This window comes from Pocillopora verrucosa, chromosome 11 (assembly GCF_036669915.1).
Source record: "Pocillopora verrucosa isolate sample1 chromosome 11, ASM3666991v2, whole genome shotgun sequence".
Taxonomy (NCBI): Eukaryota; Metazoa; Cnidaria; class Anthozoa; order Scleractinia; family Pocilloporidae; genus Pocillopora; species Pocillopora verrucosa.
This window is the reverse complement of record NC_089322.1, coordinates 17,376,930-17,400,654: the sequence shown is the minus strand read 5'-3', so window position 1 is coordinate 17,400,654 and position 23,725 is coordinate 17,376,930. Positions and strand designations below refer to the sequence as shown.

Below are 23,725 nucleotides of genomic sequence, written 5' to 3'. Positions count from 1 at the left end.
TTTTAGTTTAAAAACTGAAGGCATTTTTATTTCCAGACTTAACCTAAATATTTCTAGTTTTTCGGATGTGTTTTGAAAATATGAGATTATATCGATGAGGATCAAGTAGCGAAAAGGCTCGTTTTTTGAGATGTGCCATGATGCTATCTAATAATGGTCCTAACTGTTGCAGAGTGTTGCAACGTGGTTTCTTACATGTGATAGCGATTTGTGTTTTGATGTAGAATATCTCCGAAATGTGAAGTGTTGATGCCGAAACCGTTCAAATCTTTAACCTTTAAGGATTTCAATAAAATCGCGACAAATTTCTCCTTCCGCCAAACTAATCAGTGAGCGAATTAACGATGTGAACTACTTCCCATGAGGAATACTGCGGATTTCCACTGCCGTGAGTTTTGTATGCGTTATGGCTGAAAATTTGCTACAGGGTCTGCAATCGGCCGCAAATTCCACATCACAAGCTGAGGTAAGTATTTTGACTCTCCATGCTAAATCTTTGGTGGCAATTTTCCAAAAAGCCGTCAAAATTACATTTTTTTAACACAAAGATATCATTCGGTGCAATAAATGTCCGCATACTATACGAGCTTCGTTTATTCTAGAGAAATTATTTCAATCTAGTTTGTTCAAAACCTTGCTCCCTATTTTTTTCTAGGCCCTGCAATACTTTGAACAGCTGAAAAATTCTGAAGATGGATGGAAACTTTGCGGTGATGCTTTGGTTCGAAATCTTTATAGGTATGCGGTCTTTAAATTACAATTTGTAATGAACTTGCCAGTCGTTTCTAATCTCCATGTTAAACAGTTCACTTGTTGAAATATCAACACTTTCGGTTCATTTACCCAAAACAAAGAAAGAAATTTTTGGCGGCTAAAATTAATCGTATTGTAATACCTCATTTCAGAAAATAATATTGTGGAAAAAAAAAATGAGTCTTTCATTGAAGATGGAGTTCGTACTTGTACATTGGTGCTAGGGGAAGGGGCGGGGAAGGTCAGTTGGGGCTTTGCAATTTCTGGATTACCCCTTTAACCCCTAAGAGTGATTTAAATGTAATTTCTCCTAACAACATTACCTGTGAATCAAACATAAAGGGCATGAGAATAAAGGAGATTTTCACCGACTAAAGAAGCTCTTGATTTTTTAACAAATTCTCCTTATCAGAACCTTAGGAAATGTTTAGGGAGTAGAATGGAGAATATGCATATTGATGCTAGGGAGTAACAGATTAATTAAAGCTATAACAAAATTTAAAATGTGATCGGTTATCACCAGCCTGATTTGAGGGTTGATTGGACACTGTGCATGTAATGCTTGTGATTGGACAGTGTGCGCATCATGCCTGTGTAATTTATAATGGTAAGAGGACCCAGTGGAGTTCAATTTGGTCTGTAATCATATGAGTGATTAATAGAATTGGACAACAAGAAGTCCTGTTCCCAATTAATCATAACTATTTCAATTTCTGAAAAAACAAATACACCTAAAACAAATATCTCCAGTGGAGACAATGTCTTTTGTTATAAATTCCTCCATTATGGAAATTCCCCAGTTTTTCTTTGGGTAAGTGGTTGTTGCTATGGTTAATTTGATCATTTCTGTGATTGGTGGATTAGCCAAGTAGACTAAGTATGATTGGTTACTTGAACTGTTTGATTACAGCCAACTGTCCAATCACAACTATTCAGTATGATTAAGTGAAAAATGAAGCTGCAATTGCACCAATAATGTTTGAGGAATTTGTAAAGGTTGTGACTAGACTAGATACATATTATGCATGTACTTTTGTCATGCAATTTACTGAGTTAATTGTTTTTTTTTCCTTTTGTCATGAAAAAATAGAAGCAATGGCTAGGTTTTTTTCTTGAATTTTATCATACATGTAGTTTTGGTTAACCCTTTAATTCCCAAGATCTGATTGTCAATTCACCCCTCTGGCTTCTATACATTTCCTTGTAAATTAGTTAAAAGAATTTGGTGTTAAATCAAGATAACAACTTCTACCTGATAAGTTTAAGTATTCTCATTACCTGTTTGTGGGATAATGAAGGGATATCATTGGGAGAAGTTACATGTTAATCACTTCTGGGAGTTAAAGGGGTGAATTACCAGGAGACAAAGTGGCCTTATGGTCAGTGCACTGGACTCTGGGTCAAGAGGTCTGGGTCAAAACCTGGGGGGTCAATGTGTTGTGTTCTCTCACAATACCCCTCTCCATCCAGGAGTATAAAAAGGTATCGGAAAATTGTCAGGGAAGCCTGATGAAATGCTGGGAAGGTAACCTTGGGATGGACTAGCATCCCATCCAGGGGGAAGTAGTAATACTCTGACTGGATGGACCAATAGGCTTGAGTACAAACTTTACCTTTGTTGATTTACTGGTATTGCCTTGTTATATTCTCTCAATAATGCAGCACCACAGTTTCTTTAGAAACTTGCCCCCTTGTATGACCAGTATAAATGCTATGCGTTTTGTTATCAGTTATCTACCTGATAGCGATTTATCTGTTGGATAGTGTTATCTGACCTCTATAGCCTGGACCCTGATATTTGTTTGCCTCTTACTTGTGATCATGAGTGCTGAAATGATGTTGAAGATGAAAATTTTTTTTTCAGCGATGAAACTGTGAAGTTCTTCTGCTTCCAAGTTTTGGAGCATTATATTAAAACAAGGTATGAGTTAGCACTGGTGATCTGGTTTGATCCAATACCAAATTCTCAGAACAAAATTTATAATGAGTGTGTGGTGGACACTAAAGAGAATTTTCATTAAGATATCATGAGTGAAAGGGTTGAATGAATGACAACATGCAGCTCTCATAATCTGGGGAAATTTGCTCCTAGTCCATCAGTTTTTAACTTCAATTTATTGACTGATGTAATGCTGAAGTTAAAAAAAACTTTTTGCTTACAATCCTGTTACCTTCTCTTCAAAGACATGCAACAGCCTCACCACTAAATCAGTGTACAGCAAGAAATATTCTTTTAACATGGCTTAATAATCAGGTATTTGTTTTTTCCTGCAATATCTAAGTAATCACAGTAAGGATTTGATTTAGTGCTTGGGGCACTTTTTACTCATTTTAACTCTGGGATCGAGAAAGCTGACTTGAAGCACTTATCTGGGACAGGGTGTTTATTTCTTGTTTGAGAAACAGCAGACATGCTAAACAAAGCTTTGATTTTTATCTAAGAGGGATCAATAGCAAAAACTGTAAAAGGAACTAATATACCCTGAATATTTGCATAATAATAGTAGGGAATGTACTCTAGCAGTGCCGTCACTGAAACAGAATAAAGATACCTATTAGAATGTGGGAGCTTCAGCAACAGGGGGGGCTTATTAGAATAGGGGTGCTTATCTAAAGGAGGGGCTTCTTAGAGAGGGGGCTCTTATTGGAACCAGGGTGTTAAGTCAAATCTTTAAAGTAATCAGTAATGCAGCTTTATAAAGGGAGATAGGGTGGCCAAGAGGCTTTTACAGTGAACTTCAAATTGTGTTGTGTTCATGGTAATTGTGATAGGACTTACAATGTAGTAGTTCGATCACAGACAGAATTAGACAACAAAAATTCTCTTATCATGTATATTTACATCCTAACATTAGTATCGATATTCTCTATGCTCGTTTCTATAGATTTCCTTTGTTATTGACAAGGAGAATTTGTCTATGACAATCAAAGCTTGTTAGCTTTGTGATCATTTCTTCCATTCTCTTGATCTTGAATGATGTAGAAGTTTTACTGTAGGGAGAAATAAGAAGCTGGTCACTTTTAGGGCTTAAAGGGTTAAGAACTGAGCTTATACTTGTGTTTTTACATATCAGTGTTGTAGTAAAACAGATGATCAAAACTTTTTGAAGAACAAGGCTGCTCAGGTTTTCAGTTTAATCTTTGTCTGTGACTATCCTGAAGGGGTAAGTAATTGAATAATAATTATATGTACTTACTGACTAAGTGGGAAAGCCAGAAAGGAGAATATCTGGCTCAATATCAGGACGTATAGACCGCATGCAGCAAGGTACATGTGTCATGAACAAGAGCCAAGTATTTTCCCATCCGGCCCCAACCCAACTCGGTCAATAAGCATTATATCATATGACCACTAGCCTATCAGCCTTTGCTATTGTTTCCTATGGGATTGCATGCATGGGGCTGTATGGGTCATATGATAATTGACATTTACCAATGTCTGGTATTGTTAATTTGGATTTCTGAAATGCAACTTTGTGTCAAGCAAGACTAAAGTTTGATTCTTGCACACCAGCCTTGCCAGGATGGCAGTTATGTTGACAAAACTCTATATACATAGGGCTCTCAAGTTGATTTGCTGCCAAAGAGATTTTCAACTGCATAGCCTTCAAGTGTGTGGCCAAGGGTGCTACCTTTTCCTGGGTGGAGGGGGAGATGGGAGCATACTCATCCAAAAAATTGTTAAAAAAAAAAAATAACTTAGCTAAGACATGTATTCCTTTATTCTGAGTGTTATTCTTTATTCATGCAGTCAACATGTCAGCATGATAGCATAAGACTGCATTCATTTGTGAGAACCTGGCGCTTACTGCATGAGGCTTGATAGCTCTCCACAATTACCTTATGCACAGTTGAAAATTACTCAATTGGCAAGTTTTGCCTTTTACAGGTTCCTGGTATATTGCTGCATCAAAGTTCTTCCTAATCTAATCTTCACGCTTGCAATTTTTAATTTCTTTCAGTGGCCAACATTTTTCTCAGACCTTCTTCAGTGCTTGCAGTTTGGTGCCAAAGCAGTAGACATGTATCTGAGGATTTTGAAAGCCATTGACGAGGAAGTAGTTGACAGAGATGTAACAAGAAATCAGCAGGTGTGTGTGTGTCTAAATTGAACGATAATCAGCTCAAATTCAAATATATATGCTTTTTTTCTCTTTTTTCATTTTTGTTCTTTTTTATAGGAGGCAGACAGAAACATGAAGATCAAAGATGCTATCAGAGAGACTTGCATCACAAATCTTGTGGACTCTTGGTATCAAATCTTGGTATGTTTTCTGTTTTGTGTAACATGACATGACATCTCAACAGAACAGTGGAAGAAAAGTAGTTAATAATTTATTTATCCAAAAAATGGTTCTACAGCTAGCACAGTATAACCTTAACATTCAGCCAAAACTAATCTAATCTTACCATTCTTAAGCAGAATACCTACGAGAACAGTTTATCATCAGTTATGTGCTTATGCCTGGATGTTATTGGAGCTTACATTGAATGGATCGATATTGGCCTGATAGCAAATGATAGATTTATAAGGTGAGAACAGTCATTTGGGTCTGTTTGATCACAAAGTGTAATCAGTCCCCTCTCCTTTTCCGTTAACTTTTATATCCTAACATCAGTATGCATATTCTCGATACTCTTCTCGATACATTTCCTAAGATGTGGACAAGGAGAATTTGTCAACGTCTTAAAATTAAGAGCTTCCTTAGTTCGTGATTATTTCCTTAGTTTATTCTTGTGACTTAAATGTTTGATTTTGGGGTGATGATTTAACAAAGGGTTAACACCAACTGATATGGTGGTTATGTACATCCAGTATTAGCAACAAGGGAGGTGTTCATAGGAAAGTTAGATCAATCCTCTTGTTGTTTGTAACGGCTGTGGTGACTAGCATGCCAAATTTTTTACAAGGAGCTCTTTGTGTGACTCTTGGCCAGCTGGTAGTTTGCTCTGTTCTTGGATGAATCACTTAACTTCCTCCTCTCCCCCCTCTCCACCAGGAGGTAGCCCTCCTAGCTGTGACAGTTTAAGTCGTGAGGTGTGGCAAGTTGCCAATATGACATCCTGTGTTCAAGTTCTTGTAGCAAACTGTATGGTTTTATTACTAGTTTCATTTTTTTCTTTTGTGGATATTTTAAGTGAAGTAATCATTTATTTCATGTACCAGTTGTATAGTATTAACAATGGGTGGTCAATGGGTTGTCATTTTCTCTGATACAAAAGATTGTGACCAATGCAAATCAAATCAAATCATGCTTTTCTTATAATTTATAAAGGAAACATCAGAGGTTATCTCTAAGGAAGACCTTCCCACATAAAATATAATGTAAATTATAAGACAGTGTTAAAATGTAGGAATTAATGAGAATTGGCTAAACATTTTGACCTTTACACCAAATGATACTTAAATCCTGCACAATTTGTGGTGACTATGTTGTATTGTAAGGTCATGAAATGGCTATAAGTGTGAAGCCTTGAGAGCTATGAAATGGGTATTAGCATTTTTTAGGGTAACTTGATATAGACAATGAACCGCTATTTGATTGAAAGAGATGTCCATCCCGTGTGTCTCTTCTTAAATGATATAATTATTGAATTTTGTTTCTACTGTATTGTTATTTCCTAGTGCCCTTCTTAGATACATGTCAGTGGAAGTCCTCTGTGAGAGTGCTTGTGATTGTATCCACGAGATCATCATGAAGGGAATGGAGCCAGTTGCCAAGCGGGAACTCATAGAGTCTCTTGTCAGTGTTTTAGAAAAAAGCGGAGTCCTTCAGCTGCAAGAGGTAATCTGCTAATATTTTATGGTATTATTTATCAGTAATTCACTGAAGTGTTAAGTCTTCCAAGTCTTTTATCAAATGACCCTTGGGGAAAATTGAATGTGTATTGTTGCCAGAGAATTCTTAGACATCTGTTGCCTCATGTACACCCTAAGAATTCCTAACATCCTTTGTAAAGAGTGTTCTGTTTATGTTTCAGGATGAAGATGCTGATTTTTTAGCTAAAGTGTCAAAATTGATGAATGCTGTTGGAACACAACTTCTTAACAGCTACAGCAAGTAAGAAACAACTGTCCAAAAGCAGAGCTGGACAATGTCATTAGGTGTTCTTCTTTTCTTTCTTCTCTCTCCTGATGTTATTCTATTTTCTCCTCTCTCTTCACTCTCGTCTTTCTGACCTATGAACCATTAACTTTTACTAATCACTTGTAAAAGTCTTTTGGTTCTCCTACTATTTGTCAGTTTTCTGCTTTGTGTTTGGCTTTTTTTCTCTCATGTGTCTCACTTTTCAGCTGTAGTTCACATTTATACTACCATGCTTCTACAGAGCTCAGTGCCACAAGTTACCAACTTTTGTTTTTGTAAACTGGTGTGACTTTGTTTTTAAGAGCCCCTTAAAAAAGTTGGGCCCCCCAGATTTACAAGATAAGAGTCTTCAAGCATTTCCCTCTTCATGATCTCTGTTCTGCAGTTTATGTTCAGGTACTTTTTTTGTAATTATGGAGGGTTTACTTCTTGTTCAGGCTTACAAAGTCTGGCGATACAGAATCTGCAGCCAAGTGCCTCTATGCTGCTGAGGAAAAGATGAAATACCTGTTTAGGTAAGTGACTGTTGCAGTGTTGCTTGTCAATCCTTTAGGAATGTCACTAAATTTGGTAATTTAATGTATTGTATAATGTGTTTTATTACTCCACCATTACACCATCTGATTTCAACATATTAGTGCATGGGAATGCTCAAAATATACCACAGTATTAAACTGTAGAACAGGGCAAAAATCTTGACAGAAAGTGGAAAAAAAAAGAGACATTGCTAAACCATGCCAACTTCAGTTGTACTCCAGTAGCTCAGAATAAAAAGACAACTTAACTCACAAGACAAATGTTATAACATTCATGAAAGAGCAGCAAAAACTTCAGTTTATGTGTTCCCTTCATGTTGCCTCAGGATTTTGTCAGCCATCTCTGATGGTTCACAAATACTCTTACATACTCCATGGCATCAAGGTTCTCTGAAAAATTCAAGTCTTCAGTTAATGTCTTAAATGAAACAGATGTGGTATTATTGTTAGTCTTCAGTCTTTCCATTTCTTTTGCTGTATAACATCAGTTGTTTCTTTGCAGATTTCTTAGTCATGATGATGATGATGTGTCCCAGAATGTGTCTGGTTTTGGATATACTTACTTGACTGTGTTGAAACAGGTAATTTGACTGGAAACACTGGGGGATAAGCAGGCACTTCAACAAGTTGGGGAAGGTTCTACTTCAGTGTCCAATAAGTGTTTGACAACATGCAAGCTTGGCTCAGTATTGTAAATTACTGCCTTTCCCTAGCCTGCATTTAGCATCACCATACTTTGGCACAAGTCTTTCTTCAGATACCATGAAGACTTTGAGCAATGCAAACTTGTAAGAGGTCAACAAGGGATCTTTCAATGATAATTAGTGACAGTCCTCCAGCAAACCTCTCCTGACTTGTATCAAATCTTACCATGGGCAGAGAAACAAGCATTCTGCTGCATTAATTAAAAGGGCCTGTTTGCAGGCTAGCCTTTCCTTAATGGAATGGAGTCACAACCACCCAAGTAACTTACACACACCTTTGATGCTTGTTTCCTCATCAGAACATGCAGCATGCACTTTGCAGTGTGACATTTTCAATGTAAATCAGCAGGATCAGTTTCAGCATGTAGATATGAATTAAATAAAATTCAAAGATTGAAAATAAAGAGATCAGGCACTATCAGTTGTAAGTTGGTGGATACTGCTCGATTTTGGTCAATCAATGACCATTCGAGAAAGTTAATGACAATGATCATTATTCCAAAGCTGTTCATAATGACTTTAAATTTCTTTCAGATTGCAAGTCCAAGTGAACAACAGAAAGAAAACTTAAGGGTAAGATCGAAGCTCTTCAAATTTGATTTTCAAGATTTTTAAAAGGTGGAATGCAGATACCTGTTGGTTGATAATGATTTTAATTGTGAACAATGAATGAACTTGATTTAACTTATAGCATTATAGTGGAACCGTGCTAACTCAAACCCCTGGGTAACAAGCAGAGGGTCAGATTTCCATTGACCCATTATTTCTGTCATTTACCATCAGCTAACTCAAACCCCTGCTGACTCAAACCATTTTTTGTTTCCCCTGGGAGTTTGAGTTGGCAGCTTCTACCATATATTGAGAGTGGGAAGGCAAATGCAAGAAAATGCATGTACAGTTTCAATTGATTGTTTCCTCCAAGCCTTACTTTCAAGGAAACTTTTTGCAAGTAATACTGTAAGTCTGATTAGTTTTTTTTTTGTGGAATATTTTTAGGGAATTTTGCATGTCATTATCAACAAGATGAAGTACGATGAATCATATAACTTTGATCATGAGGTAAAGGTCTTCATACAATTTTATGAAAAGGGTGTGTAAATGTGAGGTCAAATTTACATCATCAGATATTTTTCCAAAAGGTCTTCATACAATTTTATGAAAAGGGTGTGTAAATGTGAGGTCAAATTTACATCATCAGATATTTTTCCAAAATTCTTTCATTATGAAGACGACGACTATTGCATCTTTCAGGGTGAAGATGAAGTGATGTTCATGGAATATAGAAAGGAAATGAAGATCTTATTTGACAATATTGCTCAGCTGGTATGTTAGTGCAACAGTATTATTTGAAGTAGTACTCACAGAATTTAAACTTGGAGGATTAATTTTTAAATTTTTATTTATTTGTATGTCTTTCAGGACCCTAATCTTGTGCTGGTCTCAGTTCACAATATTTTGAATTCAACGTTTGGGTAAGATTAACCCATTAATCTCTTAGAGTGGCTCACGCAATTATTTCTTCTGAAAGTTCTACACCCAAGAGCAACAAATTTGTGGTCATAAGAAGAGTGGAAACAACTACCAACTTAAGTTGCTCTTGATTGGTAAACAAATTCCGCTCTCAAGAACCACAGGAAATGTGCTGTATAGAAAACATTATGGAGAATAAAACACACTATTGTTGGGGTGTAAAGTCCAGATCAAATTTGTAATTCTCCTTACCCTCAACCATACAATTCTTGTAATGTTAGTTCAGAGAATTTAGTATTGGATCAACTAATTATTCCTAAATTGGTATTTTTCTTTATTCTCATCCCCTATCTGGTTGATATTGTATTGATATTGTTAGGAGAAATTTTGTCTTGGTCACTCATGGGTGTTAAAGGGTTAAAGAGGTTCAATTCTAGGTACAGCGGTGGCTGAAATAAGACTGGCTATCTTAAACATTCAATCTTTTTTTTCTGCAGGCAATTAGATGCAGCCAAGTTTATGGATGTGGAGATAGCTGTGCGGGTTCTTTACATGGTTGGAGAAGCAATGTCGGTAAGGGGGCTCTTCTAGTTTGATCTGAAATACTTTCTGCTTTGTTATTGTTAATATTTTTGCTACAGATAGTAAAATGCTAGAGAGGGTGAGGTACAGATGTTACAAAATGTTTGTAGACCACATTTTGGGTAATTATTCTTTTATCAACAGACCCAACAATTGTACTCTGATGCCTCAAAGTTTTCAGCGCTTCAGCAAATGATGAGTTTGGTAGGTTATTTTTTTCTTTCGGCAGTGCATGGACTGGACAGTTAGGTGGACAGACAGATGGATGACAGGGCAATTTAGACAGAGTGATTGACTTACTGACTGACTTGCATCGAGTTTCTGACCACCTGAGTGACTGAATAGTGAGTAAGTGGATTAATAAACAGACTGACAGATGCACTTACTGACTCACTCACTTCTTGAGGAACTGACTGTTTGATTAAGAACCATACTTACAGACAGCCAGACTGAGTGAATGACAAGTGATTGACTGCCTGGTTGGTTGGCTGAAAAACAGAAGCAAGAGGATAAAACACGTGTTATTACAGCCTTAAATGGTTTGATTAGGTTTGACTCACTGATCGATCAATCATTTCTTCTAACAGTTGGTGACCAGTAATGTGTCTTACTACAACCACTCCTCGGTGGCTCAAATGGTAACATTTTTTTTTAATTTTTGTACGTTTTCAATCTTGATAGGCATGAATATAATCTTTTTAATTTAACAAATTGTTCGATATGTTTTCCATTCCCTTTCAGTTCTTTGAGACAGTTGTCAGGTATGACAGATTTTTCAGCATCCAGAGTCAACACATTCCAGCAGTACTGGTGAGAGTTTTGGATTGAACTTGATTTTACAATGAAGAAATGTAAAATGGTTTCTGTGTTTACATAGCCTGATGTAAACACGCGGGAGGTTGGGAGAACACGAGATAAGCTTAGGAAACCACGACGCGAAGCGGAGTGGTTTCCAGCTTATCTACTATTTGAATTATTTTATAAAGCCATCTTTTAAAGTTTTCTTTGACAATCCTTCAGAGTCATTTTCAATTTAGTGTCAAAACTGTCCAAGGATTTGGATGTACACAACCTTCTAGACCAGTCAGATTCAAACAAAAATAGATATTGACTTGGTCACTTGAACTCCAATGAGGCTTTTTTTTTTATCTGCCCACTTTGATTGCTCATTTGCACGTCTATGATATTTTCCTTGTTCACATTGCTCATTGTTATTTCGTTGGTTTTGGTTTAATGTCACTCAAGCAAAAAGTGTTTTACAGACATAGACATAGCAGTTCCCCTCCCCCTCACGATCTCTACATGTACTTCAAAGAGACAGTTGTGGTTACAACTCCCTGTCAAGTACGCACTGTATCTGTGTATCTGTGGTCTCCTCTAGGTTTGCCTGTTAGGCTTGAATTGATTGTAACTGATGATTTATCTAGACTCTTGTCCTTCGAAGAAATGTATTTTTTGCTGTAATAAAAAGAGTTTAAAACTTTTTGTGTCCTAGATTGCTTTCCTCGATGAGAGAGGACTCCGGAATCCAAACTGCACTGTTAGGAGCCGATGTTCCTATCTGTTTTCAAGGTTTATCAAGTCTCACAAGTAAGTTTCATTGTGGAGATTTGCCAAGAGTTATCTGTTAAATAATTTTGCTGTCAAGATAATGTATGGATATTATAGGGAGAAGGTACATGTTGCTCACTTCTGGGATTTAAATTTTGAGCGTTGTGTTCTGTAAATGTACATAACTTTCCTCGCAATATCAGACATAATCACAAGTATTCGCTGACTTTGTTAATTAGCCTGGGCAAGGATAATCTTGTAACAGTAAACTCTCTTGTACTAATTTACTTGCTTGTTTCAGGGGAATCATGGTGAACTATGCTCATGATGTTTTAAAGAGACTACAGGGACTTCTTGTCATATCCGCAGTGAGTATAAGCAAAACTATTTTACTGCTACCTTGTCATACTCTATGAGGGAGACGCGATAGGCTTGTGGTTACCGCTGGACTGTGGGCTCAAAAAGTCCGTGTTCGATACTTGGCCGGGTCTGTGTGCTGTGTTCTTGAGCAAAGCACTAAACTTTCACTGTACTTCACTCCACCCAGGAGTATAAATGGGTACCGGTAAATTATCAGGGAAGCCTGATGAAATTCTGGAGGGTAACTGTGCAATGGACAGGTATCGCATCCAGAGGGGAGTAGCAATACTCCTAGTCGCTTCATGCCATGGAGATCAGGATAAGTTGTGGATGGACTAGTTGGCTCGAGCACAGAGTAAACCTACCTTCCTATCCCTCCATAACGTTTGATAACCCGGAACCTACACGTACTTATTAAGCTTGTATTTGAAATTGGGTTTCTTCTTGGGAGAAACAAACGCTTAAGGTTGATTATAAGTTGATCAGTCTTCACTGTTCATACAATCCAAGGTTTCTCCGTTCTTATTCTTTATTGTGATTTTCCTTTCTTTTGAAGGACAATGGTTACCAGCAGCTTCTATCTGCAGATGATCGGGTATTAAAATTTTTTTTTTTTTGAATGAAATCAATCCTTATATTTATTTGGTCCGTTATTGAAATATTGTCATGAGTTGTTCTAATCCTTTCGCTGTCAGAGGTGATCAGCAAGGAATTTCTCCTTACAATATCAATACATTTTCAACCAGATATAGATAACAAAAAAAAAAAGAAATGTAACAACGAGGAGACAGTGCATGATTAAATGCTAGATTCTCAGACCAAGAATTAGAAAAAATGTATGGCGGTCAGTGAGGGGAAGTTGGTATCTAGATCTTGGCAGTGAGGAGGTTAATGGCGGTGGCTTATTGACGCAATCGTTGATCACTTGTTTTTGAAAGTGTTTAAGATCCAAATTTTTTTTTTGTGAATTATTTTCTTGTAGTTGTTCCTTTATGAGAGCGCAGGTATTCTCATTGTTGCTAGTGGAGCAGTACCAGAGGTAAGAAATTTGGGAATAAGTAAATAGTAGCTGGGAATGCCTCAAACCTATGGTTGGTAGAGTTCAGAGCACTTTCCTTTGCCTTTGCCTTTACCAAAAACATGATCTATTTGGACCTAGTAATCCACCTGATACAGATAGAACAGGGTTAGATTTAAGACTTGGCACAAAATTCAGTTCCTGCTCAAGAAAAGCGGCCAATTGAACCTTTAACCCTTAAGAGTGATTAGCCTCTAATTTATCCTCGCAATATCACCCCTGAATCAAACATTGGGGTGACAAGAATAAAAGAAAGGTCACTTACTAGAGAAGCTCTTTGTTGTGGAACAAATTCCCCTTCTTAGCGCCTTAGGAAATGTATAAAGAACAGTATGGAGTAAAGGGTTAACGCCTAAGAGTGACCCTACTACAGTGTTCTCCTTTTCAGGCGGTAACCAGTAACATTTACCGCCTGTAGTACCTCTTATTACCGTTTAAAATTGCTTGGAATTCTTGAAATTCAACTGGTGAAAGGATTTCTTTACCGGTTTGAAAATGTACTTTACCTGTCATGCTTAAAATAAGGGAGAACACTGTGACCCTAATCCTAATTTCTCCTTACAATATTAACCCTTTACACCCTAACGTCAGTACGCATATTCTCCATACTGTTCTATATACATTTCCTAAGATGCTGATAAGGAGAATTTGTTTAGCAATCAAGAGTTTCTTTAGTTGGTGATCATTTCCTTTATTCTCATGACCTTAAAAGTGTGATTCAGGGGTGATATTGTAATGAGAAATTAGATGTCAATCACTTTTAGGGGCCAAAGGGTTAAGATCACTAGAATGAGGGAAATAATCACCAACTTAAGAAGCTCTTTGTCAGGTTGTAAAATAAATTCCCCTTCTCAGTATCTTAGGAAATTTTTAGAGAACATTATGGAGAATGAGCATACCGATATTAGGATGTAAAGCTGTAAAGGATTAAGCAGGTAATTTAGTGTTAATAACTGGGTTGAAAACGTAAATTAGCCACCGTAAAGGGTAAAAAAGCTGACGTTTCGAGCGTTAGCCCTTCGTCAGAGCGATCAGAGCAATCGCTCTGACGAAGGGCTAACGCTCGAAACGTCAGCTTTTTTACCCTTTACGGTGGCTAATTTACGTTTTCAACCCAGTTGTTAACACTAAATTACCTGCTATACTCTCCCACCGACGCAGCACCACAGTTTCTTTAGAAACTTACCCCTTTATTCATTTGTAAAGGGTTAAGCCGGAGAGCTTCAAATGGCGGTATGCAAGTGTTCCTATGCAGATGGAAAAAAAATTATTTTATACGCAATGCCCCTTTACACAACGGAGAATACAAAAATCCTCTATTTTTAGATCAAAATGTTTGATCTCATACCCAGCTTCAGACTGAATATAGAAATCGTACCAACACGTTTTGGTGTAATTCTTAGCTCCATATGTCATACGATAAAGAAATTTCCGTAGAATTGCAGGGAAGCTACTGCACTTGCAAGGGTCTCGTTTGTTATCTAAGACTCGTAAGCGACGAAGTTAACTTCATAATTTTTCTTTATCTTTTCATTTTCAGAAGCAGCTGATGTACATGAAGGACTTACTGTCCCCTATCATCGAAAAGTTTGATTCAGTTGTTAGCAAGGTAACGGTACTTGCATAGTGAAGCCCCTCTATGGCCAGTCAATACATAGAAACAAGGATGTATCCACGTTAAGTCAGAAAGTCAGTTGGCAATCAGGGATTTGAACCAGAATGCTTCTCAATTGAGTGTAATGGGACCAAAACCTAAGTAATCACAACCGGCCAATCAGAGCGAAGGAAAATCTCATAAAGAGCCAATGAGAACTCAGAGTAAGAACAAGCCTACTGCCCAAAGCGCGGGAAAACGCGGGTGGCTAACTCGTGATTGGTTTCCGTTTGCATGAGTTTTCTTTTGTTTTTTGTTTTTTTCTGCAATCCCGGATGACCTTTGACACTCAAGTGGAGATTGCCATCATGTGACTTTTTTCAGTTAGTTATTGCTGTAAATCATTATTTATGGTATTTTATTTCATTTCAGCTAATGTCGGAGACCAATGATGCCTCTTCCCTGATGTTTGCCCAGCAGCTCTATCATCTTGTTGCCTATGCAAGGTAACTCTGGAGATTTTACAAGATTTTGTGTCACAAAAAGGACAAAACTGCGCTTTCTCTATGACATTTCTTATCTTCATGGACTTTATTGGATTGTTGAGCTAGAGCCGCCTAGAGATTTTAATTAACTGAAAATTTAATTTGTTACGAAATTTTTATTGAGTATCGAAAGCGTCCAAGATTCCTTTGGGTTTACCAAACAACGTGGGATTTGTGGTAGCCTGAGATTGACACCTTTTTTGCGTTTTTTCCGAAAAGCGGAAGAAATCAAAATCAGAAGGAGAGCGCTATGGGGAGTCTAGCTCCTGGGAAAGGAGGGGGGGGGGAGGGAGCAAAAAAAATTACATTTCAGTCACTTCTTTCGAGCCCCTCTCTTCGCGCGTGCTTCGCCACTCATCCTGTCCTCGCGCTCATCTCTGTTCGTCAATGGAACGGAAAAATGTCGCCTGTCCCTAAGTCTAGCTACATGATCCGTTTCCAACCTAGCTTGCAAATAGGCGTAATTTTTGTTTTTGCCTTTTTCTGTCGAACGGAGGCAAGGCGAAGTGCGAATCTTGTGCTCCTCCCCTCGCGCTGGACTTACACTTTGCGCTCGCCTCGCGTTTGCCTCCATTCGCCTCAACGAATCAGATGAAAACACTAAACCAAACACGGCTTAAACAGTCGCATTTTGCTGTATTCACGACGGTTTTGCTTGTTCTAGTTTGCTCTTTGTAATAATTTTCTTTATTCTGATCGGCCATCATTATATCGTTGATCGTGGATTTTAGGACACTTACTACGAAAACTACCTGATAAGCTTCTGCTTTCTTTTATTTCAGTCGAGCCAGTAAAGCTTTCCCCAACCAGCAAGCCCTAAAAGAAAGTGGCTGTGCACCATGTTTTACAGAGGTAATTTAACCCTTTACGCCCTAACATCAGCATGCCTATTCTCCATACTGTTTTCTAAACATTTCTTAAAGTGTAGACAAGGAGAATTTGTTTAACAATCAAGAGCTTCTTTAGTTGGCAATCATTTCCCTTATTTTCGTGAGTTTTGTGTTTGATTCAGAGGCGATATTGTAAGGAGAAATTAGTCGCTGGTCACTACCCTATGTAGTGTGTCACCAGAATGGTTAGGAGCTGTAAGTGCTCTGGAAAAAACAAAAAAAAACAAAAGAAAAACCGAAAAAAGACGCTTCTCATCAGGATAGACTGTTCCAGATTTCTTTACATTTACATTTGCACTTCCACTTTTCAGGCTTTGCCAATTTTCCTCAAAGCGCTGCACATACCTATTCATCGAGACACCATTCACTCTGGTGTGCGGCAGTACCTCCACAGGATGATTGTTTGCCTGGGCGAGGGAGTGCTACCCTTCATCCCTGTTGCAGTTTCACATTTGCTGGAAGATTGCACGGTAAGTACCAATGGAGGCATGACGTATATACTGATGAAGAAAGCACAGGTTGGAAATGAAATATTACAATGTATTTCCCTTGGTGGGAAGCTAGTCTATGGCAGATTCTCCGCAATATTTCATCATTCCCGTGGCTCGATGATGTTCCTTGAGATGGATTGGGTTTGTGTGTAAAGTTTCAGCTTGTACGATAAGTGCAATTACCTCAGTAAGGGGGGTAAGGTTTTAAGAAAACTGTAGTGCTGCGTTGGTGGGAGAGTATAACGGGGTAATTTAGTATTATCAACTGAGCTGATGATGTAAATTAGCCATCGTAAAGAGTTTAAAAGCTGAAGTTTCAAGCATTAGCCCTTCGTCAGAGCGATTGGAGAAATTGTAAGTTATGTGTTTATATGCCGAAAATGGAGCTACGCTATTGGTGGGAATATGGTGACGAGAAAACAATAATAAATTAAAAGCGCTCTGTGATACCGTGGGGATTACCAGTGCCGATTGGAAAGGTAAATTTTTGTTCTAGAGTTTTGCGGCTTTTCAGCCTGCTTAAATGTAGGGAAAGGCCGCAAATTGCCATATGCTGCTTAGAACGGTTAGGGAGATTAAAGTGTGTAGAAACTGGTTTGGATGCGTCCTTGTCATTTCTTTCTACGTCGCGAAGGTGTTCTCGGAATCATTTAGAGCTTGGTGGTGCCCGTTTCGATCCAGCCTGCTAGACACCAGACCTCCCCCTCTTCCTTCTCACTAAAGAACGAGACTCGCTTGTATGCCATATGCTGGGCTTGAACCAAAATCTGGCTGCATTTAATTTTCGAAACGCTCACAGGGAGACCAGCACAGTACTTTCTAATTTAAGTGATTCAAAGATTTTCTTTGTTTTGTTCCAGGCGCGGGACATTCAAGAATTCATTCCGCTGATCAATCAGATCATCAGCAGATTCAAGGTACATTTCTAGAGTGTCTTCTTATGCATATTTGTAAATGACATATTTGCCCTTCTCCATTGCTTTCGCGAAGTTCCAAGGGATAAACGTAATAAGAAATCTCGAAGGTACGGCTGAGTCAAGGACCCTTAAGTTGAGATTCTTCTACTCTTCTTCGATTCCTCCATTTTCTTATCGGTTTTAGTTGTACGAATTTGTAATATCAATGACCAAGTCATACGAGCTCAATATTTCTCTTTTTTTGTTTTCACGTTTCCTCCTAGACTCAAATTGGCCCCTTCCTCAGGGACGTTTTCATGGCAATTGTTAACACAATCTTCACGGTCCTTGGCAAACCAGCGGATGAAAAAGATGCACAGGTTACGAAGGCCTCCTAAACATCTTAAATCTCAAGATCTGATAAAAAATTCTGTCATTTAATAACCACATATTTATTTGTTTGTTTGCTAGTCTGGAGAACTAGCAGTCCTATCAGAACAATGTCCCCTAATTGGTAGTTGTCTTTCGTCTCATTAGCGGTCTACTTGATAATCGTTGAAATTGTAGGGGGAATCTATAAACTTATCTCTCCTAGGCTGAAACGAGCCATAGGATAACCCCGCTCCCTCCTGAAATAGCGCTAGACTCAAGGATCATCTCTTCCCTATGCTCAAGTTGTGAAAGTGAAATGTTTTCCTTCTTCGACATCAAACCCAACTTGTTCTCTAATTTTGAGTGAGCTTATCTTGATTTGTTCCAAACGTATCTTGAGAACATGTCGATAGTCTACACGCACTCGGTAAAGGCGTGAAAATTTTGTGTCAGCGCGTTGCAGTTACGAGTTTCATAACCGACATGCGTCCAAAACAGTTCATTCTTTTCCTGTCGCAGACGTTTTAGCTCCCCCTACTTTCTAAGTGCAATATGACGCCCCATTCTATTTAGCACTTACGGTAATGTTGTTCATAATTTCTTGCAGGCTGTCAAGGAAAAGGAAACTCTGAGGCGTAGTTATTTCTTGTTTGTGGGTGCTGTGGTAACTAATGATGTGACAGTGGTCCTCACCTCTCAAAGTGAGTGACAGGTTCTCGTTTCTTCTCTCCATTCGTTTTTTTTTTATATACACCTTTCTCCTCCAGCGTGTGCTGAACTCCAGATCAAGACTTCTGGGCTTCAACCATGGTTGAGCCATTGTGCTGTGTCGTTTAAAGAGACTCTATGAGCTGCTTGTTTCCACAAAATTTAGCCGTTTTTTAACAATCATTTTTATGAACAGTGTCCAGAAGACCGAAAGCTAACAGTGGAATGACATTTATTTGATTAAATCAACCCACTTATAGAGAATCCCTTGGGCCCACTGCTCGCATAAAACCGCGGTATGAGCGAGACTTCGTTATGTAGCCTCTCCCCACCCGGGAGTGTAAATAGGTATTGGCAAATTGTCGGGGAACCTTATTGGAGGGCTGCTGGCAATGGACCACATTTCCATTGTGGAGGAGTAGGAAGCACTGTATCTCTTTAGGAAACAGAGATAAGCTAAGGTGGAAATGGACTGACCGATTCGTCGGACCTTATCCCTTTTTTGAAGATTTTACTTGTTGTCGTGTCAACTATTAAAGGGTTACTGTACTGTGGTATGGTTTTTATTTTGTTCCCCTTTTTAATCTCATGTTTTTCCCCCTTTCTTTTCTTTTGAAAATTTACATTGTGCTATCTCCTTTTTTTCATATCAGCTCCCCATGATTTGCACCAGGTGTTGTTGACATTGATTCAGGGAGGAGTAGAATTTCCAGATCCGGTGGTAAATACTTTTTTTGTTGTCTGATTTTAAATCCAGAATTGTGAAAAATAAACAACGTTCCGCCCACGTGTGTACGACGTTTACACTCTTTCAACGCAAGATGTGTAATTTCTTACAAACCTTCGCCCTGCCCTCTTGCCCCTCGCATTAATGGAAGACATTCTTTAAATGATTTCTTCTGTGTTATTATCAGGCTCAAAAGATTTCCTTCAATATTCTTCGTAAACTGGTTGAACTCTGGGGTAAGGATTTCTACTTCTGTTTTCTAAAAGTGAATTTTATTATTTGGAGAATCATGATTAAAATTGTGTCTCGTTCACTCCTCGTAGGTGGCAGCAATGGATTGAATGGTTTCAGAGAGTTCATTTACGAAAATATTGTACCTGCAACGTTTGTGGCTCCAATGAAGTCGAACTTTGACATGAATGACGCACAGACTATTTTGGTATGTAACTATTAGCCTCTCTCGTCTTATTTTTTAGTGCTCAGAGAGAGCGTTGTAACTTACCTTCCCTCTATGATAGCATACAGAGCCCTTTCCGATTAATCATTGGAAAACCAAAACCAAAGGAATCGGAAGTTACCTTAAAGAACCAATGTGAAGGTAAAGTCGAAATAATCAAACCGCTAAAGCGCGGGAAAACGCGGGCGACCAAGTCGTGGTTGGTTTTAGTGTCTCCTCTGATTGGCTGAGAGAGGGGCACGAGTTTTCAGGACCAATCATAGAGCAAAGTAAAGCGAAAACAAAGCAATCCAGGATTACTTTTTATACTCAATTTTAAATTGCTCTATCCCGTTGGGTCTCAATCAGCTAGGATATTTGACCTTCCTAAAGCCTTCTTCGTCATTGTGAATAGTTTCTTTTACGTAGCTATCGCGTTAGAGCGGTTCTCGTCTGAGCTTTGTTCAAAGAAAACCAAAAATATTTACGACTTCTAAACAGGTTAAAATTTCTGCTCATGACCGTTTTGTCTGTCCAACAGGCTTTGCAGGAAATTGCTCTCACGCAGAAAATGATTTTGCAGAAACAGGTATGGCTGTTTGCAGTCAATAGATATGACTAAACATCCAATCAATTTTTAGCCGAAGGGCATCTTTGTAAATTGGTTGGGATAATTTACTGTTATATAAAAATGAAGTCCTCCAGTTAAGTTTAAAACTTAACTTTTATTACTTATAAACTGACGTGGGAGAGACGGTCTGGGCTCGAGACCTGGACGGGTCAATGTGTTGTTTGCAAAACAATTCACCCTCACAGTGCCTCTGTCCACCTAGGAATATTCACCCGGTGAGTTGTCGGGGAAGCCTGATGAAATGCTAAGAGATAACCTTGTGATGGACTAGCATCCTATCCAGGGGATAAGGAGTTGTGATACTCCTCCATTTGTTGTAGCTTCATGCGAAGGAAACCGAGATAAGTTCTGGCCGGGTGGGCCACTGGGCTCCAGTTAAGACTTTTTTCACTTTCCTATTGGCTGATGTAGAAAAACTTAAGAAGAATTTGCATGTCAATCGCTGGTGAGAATACTCCTGGATTAATATCCTCTTTTTTTGTGGCTTTCAGGGAATAGAGTTTATAGAATTCCTACAGAACAAATACCTTCCAACACTTCAGATTGCACCAGGACTCATTCAGGTAGGCGCTAGCTTACCGTGGATGGTTTATCGATCAACTCTCTTTGTCGGGTCTCCCTCATTTGTTTTCCAGGTCGAAATAAGAATTTGGAGTGTTGTTCTTCGCAGAGGGGGACGGGGAGAAAAAACCCTTGGAACAACATCAAATAAAACCCATATGTAACGCCAGGTCTGGAAATCAAACTGGAACGCTTTCACCATTGCGTCATCCCTGCCCCCCCCCCCTGGGGAAATACCCTCAGACGTTTCTTTTCCCCCCCCCCCTTGCCCCTGGAAATAGCCTCCCGAACAACCTTCGTATTTTACCTACGGACGTTACCCTTAAACATCATGCCCCCGACGTCAATCTGAACGCTACATCTGGACATTACCTTCTGGATTTTTTCCCCGGACTTAATCCTGCGGACATTCCCCATGGACATTCCTGACGAACATTCCCCCCAACTGACTCCTTCCCTTCCCTGACGGATATTGTTAATTTGTTTGTTTGTTTGCTTGTTTTTTTTTACTGTATTCTTAGGAATATACAAGGGCTTTACAGCACGCAGACATAAAAACCTTCAAGAACTATATAAAGGTACCTTGGGAATGACTTGTTTATGTTATTCATTTATTCATTGATTTATATTTTTTTCCTTTTATTTACTTCTTTTCTCGTGTGTTTTCTGCATTTACGATTCCTCTCTGTTAAAGCCGAGACAAGTAATGGTAATTGTATCGCATCTAAATGACTCTTTATCCAGGCTTAAGTTTCCCACGCCGTTATGCTTTCCGTCACGCAACACTCGTTACGGAACGCGCTTTTATCGTTGCGTGACGAGCCAAATAGGAACGGTGCTGAATCTGCCTATTCGTGCTCCGCGATCTCCAATGATGGTGTATAGAATAGTAATAAACCTAATTCTCCCTAATCCTATCTAAATTAAATATTTAAATGCAATGGTAGTCGGCATGCTTTCAGTGCTTTGTATGATGTTTGTGGTCAACAACTGTTTATTTATTTATTGTTTTCAGGCTTTTTTCACCAACCTTCGTTCTTGACCAAGGCTAAGTCCCTTCACCACCAGACGGAGGGAACGAGTTTTGTTTAATATTAATATATGTAGTTACAGTGTGGTGGCTGTAAAAACAGAGGATAGAGTTTAACTTTAATTTTATCATAGAGATGACAGCGTCCCCGAATAAGAAAATCGAAACAGTTAGTGTTAAACACAAAATTTTACAGATCAAAGGTTGAATGATATTTACAATTTGAGCAAAGCCTAAAACGGTTCTTGAAATTATCTTGAACATACTAAACTACCTCATAAGCTATTCTTTTATTTTAAAAAGAGTCAGTATTTGGTAAACCTGTCAAAATTGCAAATCTGCTCTCTTTTGAATAGAAAATAGCACCGAATTTTCTACAAATTCTTTTATATTGGTAGCAGGGTCACCGATTTATGATGGTGGGTTTTCCTGTAAAGGTGACAGCACTTACTTCAGTCTAAAACTTTTAAACTGAGCCTTTATTTAAGGGTACCGCAATCTCGCTCAGTGAAAGGGTGTTGAACAGATCCATTGTTACGTCTAGAGGGTAAATATTATTCTGTAAAAAAACAAACAAATTACATGTATCTTCAACGGGACTCTTTTTAGAAGAACACACTAGTCAGAGAAAGGCAGTGTGCCTCTATCCCGTTCACTCCTAAGATCTAAATATTAATTCTCTGCACCGTCTGCCTTACATTTCATATACCATTAGTTCTGAGAATTTGGTGTCAAGTCAAGCATCATCCCGCTGGTGATGATTTTTCTTGCTCTCCATCACCTTTCTGCTTGACATTATATTGATATTGCAAGGTGGAAAAGTGTCCCTTGATCGCTCCTGGGATTACAATTCTTAAATTTGAATATTATGGCTAGGAAACCAGTCAGTCTGTGCATGCATATTTAAGCGTTTGCTGGCAAATGGAGAAATTTACTTTGGGGTTCACTTGTAGGTCTCTAATCGCCATAAATTTCCTGCAGAAGTATTACTCATATTCACAAAAATGCAAATATATTCAATTTATTGCTCAAAGGCAGACAAGAAAAGTTAAATTTTTGCTGTCTGCTTTCGCTCTAACCCGGTTCTTAATAATGTTAATTTGTTATTATAAATTATTTCAAGACCTTGATTTGTTAATAGTATCCTACTTGTACAGAAGAAAGAATTTCGCTTTAAATTAACCCAAAGAAGTCAACCATATTTTTTTCTTACGTTGCCTTTGTTTTTCCACTGTATTTCGTCAACCACGAACACAAACTTGTTATTCAGGCATAGACATATTTTTTTTTACGCTTTTTACGAACATTAAGTAGCGTTCATGTTTAGAGACAGGCAGAGGAACTCTAGATAAAGAAATAACAACCTTTGAAAACCGTCATGTTTTGTTATTATCTGTTCTGTCACCTTTCGTAGAATTAAGTTGGGTAAGATATCCGCTCAGCCCTTTACTTTATTATGCATACAGTCTTGGATAAAGAAAACAATGGCGAAGGTAGAACGAAACTGTGTAGAAATCTTACCATGAGTTATCTTCGTCGCTCCAAGTGGGTTACAAAATTCAGAAATGGAAATTGAGGCGCAGAGAAAAAGAACTTATTGAAATAGGCAAATTGTCGAGGAAGTCTTTGGGAAATTGGAATGTTTCCCTCGAACCAAAATTCTAAGACCAGTTGCTCATTGATTGTAGGCTCAATACCGATCTTTTGTAACCTAATTCTTC

The 23,725-nt window shown here is 38.3% G+C and overlaps 1 protein-coding gene across 1 annotated transcript; it reads left to right on the top strand.

Annotated features, from left to right (window-relative positions):
* The first annotated feature begins 28 nt into the window (after window positions 1–28).
* Window positions 29–23,376, top strand: LOC131781522 (exportin-T). Its single transcript, XM_059098191.2, has 38 exons — window positions 29–466; window positions 656–738; window positions 2,618–2,674; window positions 2,938–3,007; window positions 3,828–3,917; window positions 4,716–4,844; window positions 4,935–5,018; window positions 5,177–5,286; window positions 6,380–6,539; window positions 6,736–6,815; window positions 7,280–7,357; window positions 7,881–7,959; window positions 8,617–8,655; window positions 9,079–9,141; window positions 9,334–9,405; window positions 9,502–9,554; window positions 10,050–10,125; window positions 10,279–10,338; window positions 10,722–10,772; window positions 10,876–10,944; window positions 11,630–11,724; window positions 11,987–12,053; window positions 12,602–12,640; window positions 13,028–13,084; window positions 14,664–14,732; window positions 15,150–15,223; window positions 16,045–16,114; window positions 16,464–16,622; window positions 17,504–17,560; window positions 17,824–17,919; window positions 18,519–18,612; window positions 19,273–19,340; window positions 19,534–19,582; window positions 19,670–19,785; window positions 20,324–20,371; window positions 20,905–20,976; window positions 21,496–21,552; window positions 21,990–23,376. The coding sequence occupies exons 1-38, from the start codon at window positions 407–409 to the stop codon at window positions 22,014–22,016; spliced, it is 2,877 nt and encodes a 958-aa protein (XP_058954174.2). The 5' UTR covers window positions 29–406; the 3' UTR covers window positions 22,017–23,376.
* The last annotated feature ends 349 nt before the right edge of the window (window positions 23,377–23,725 follow it).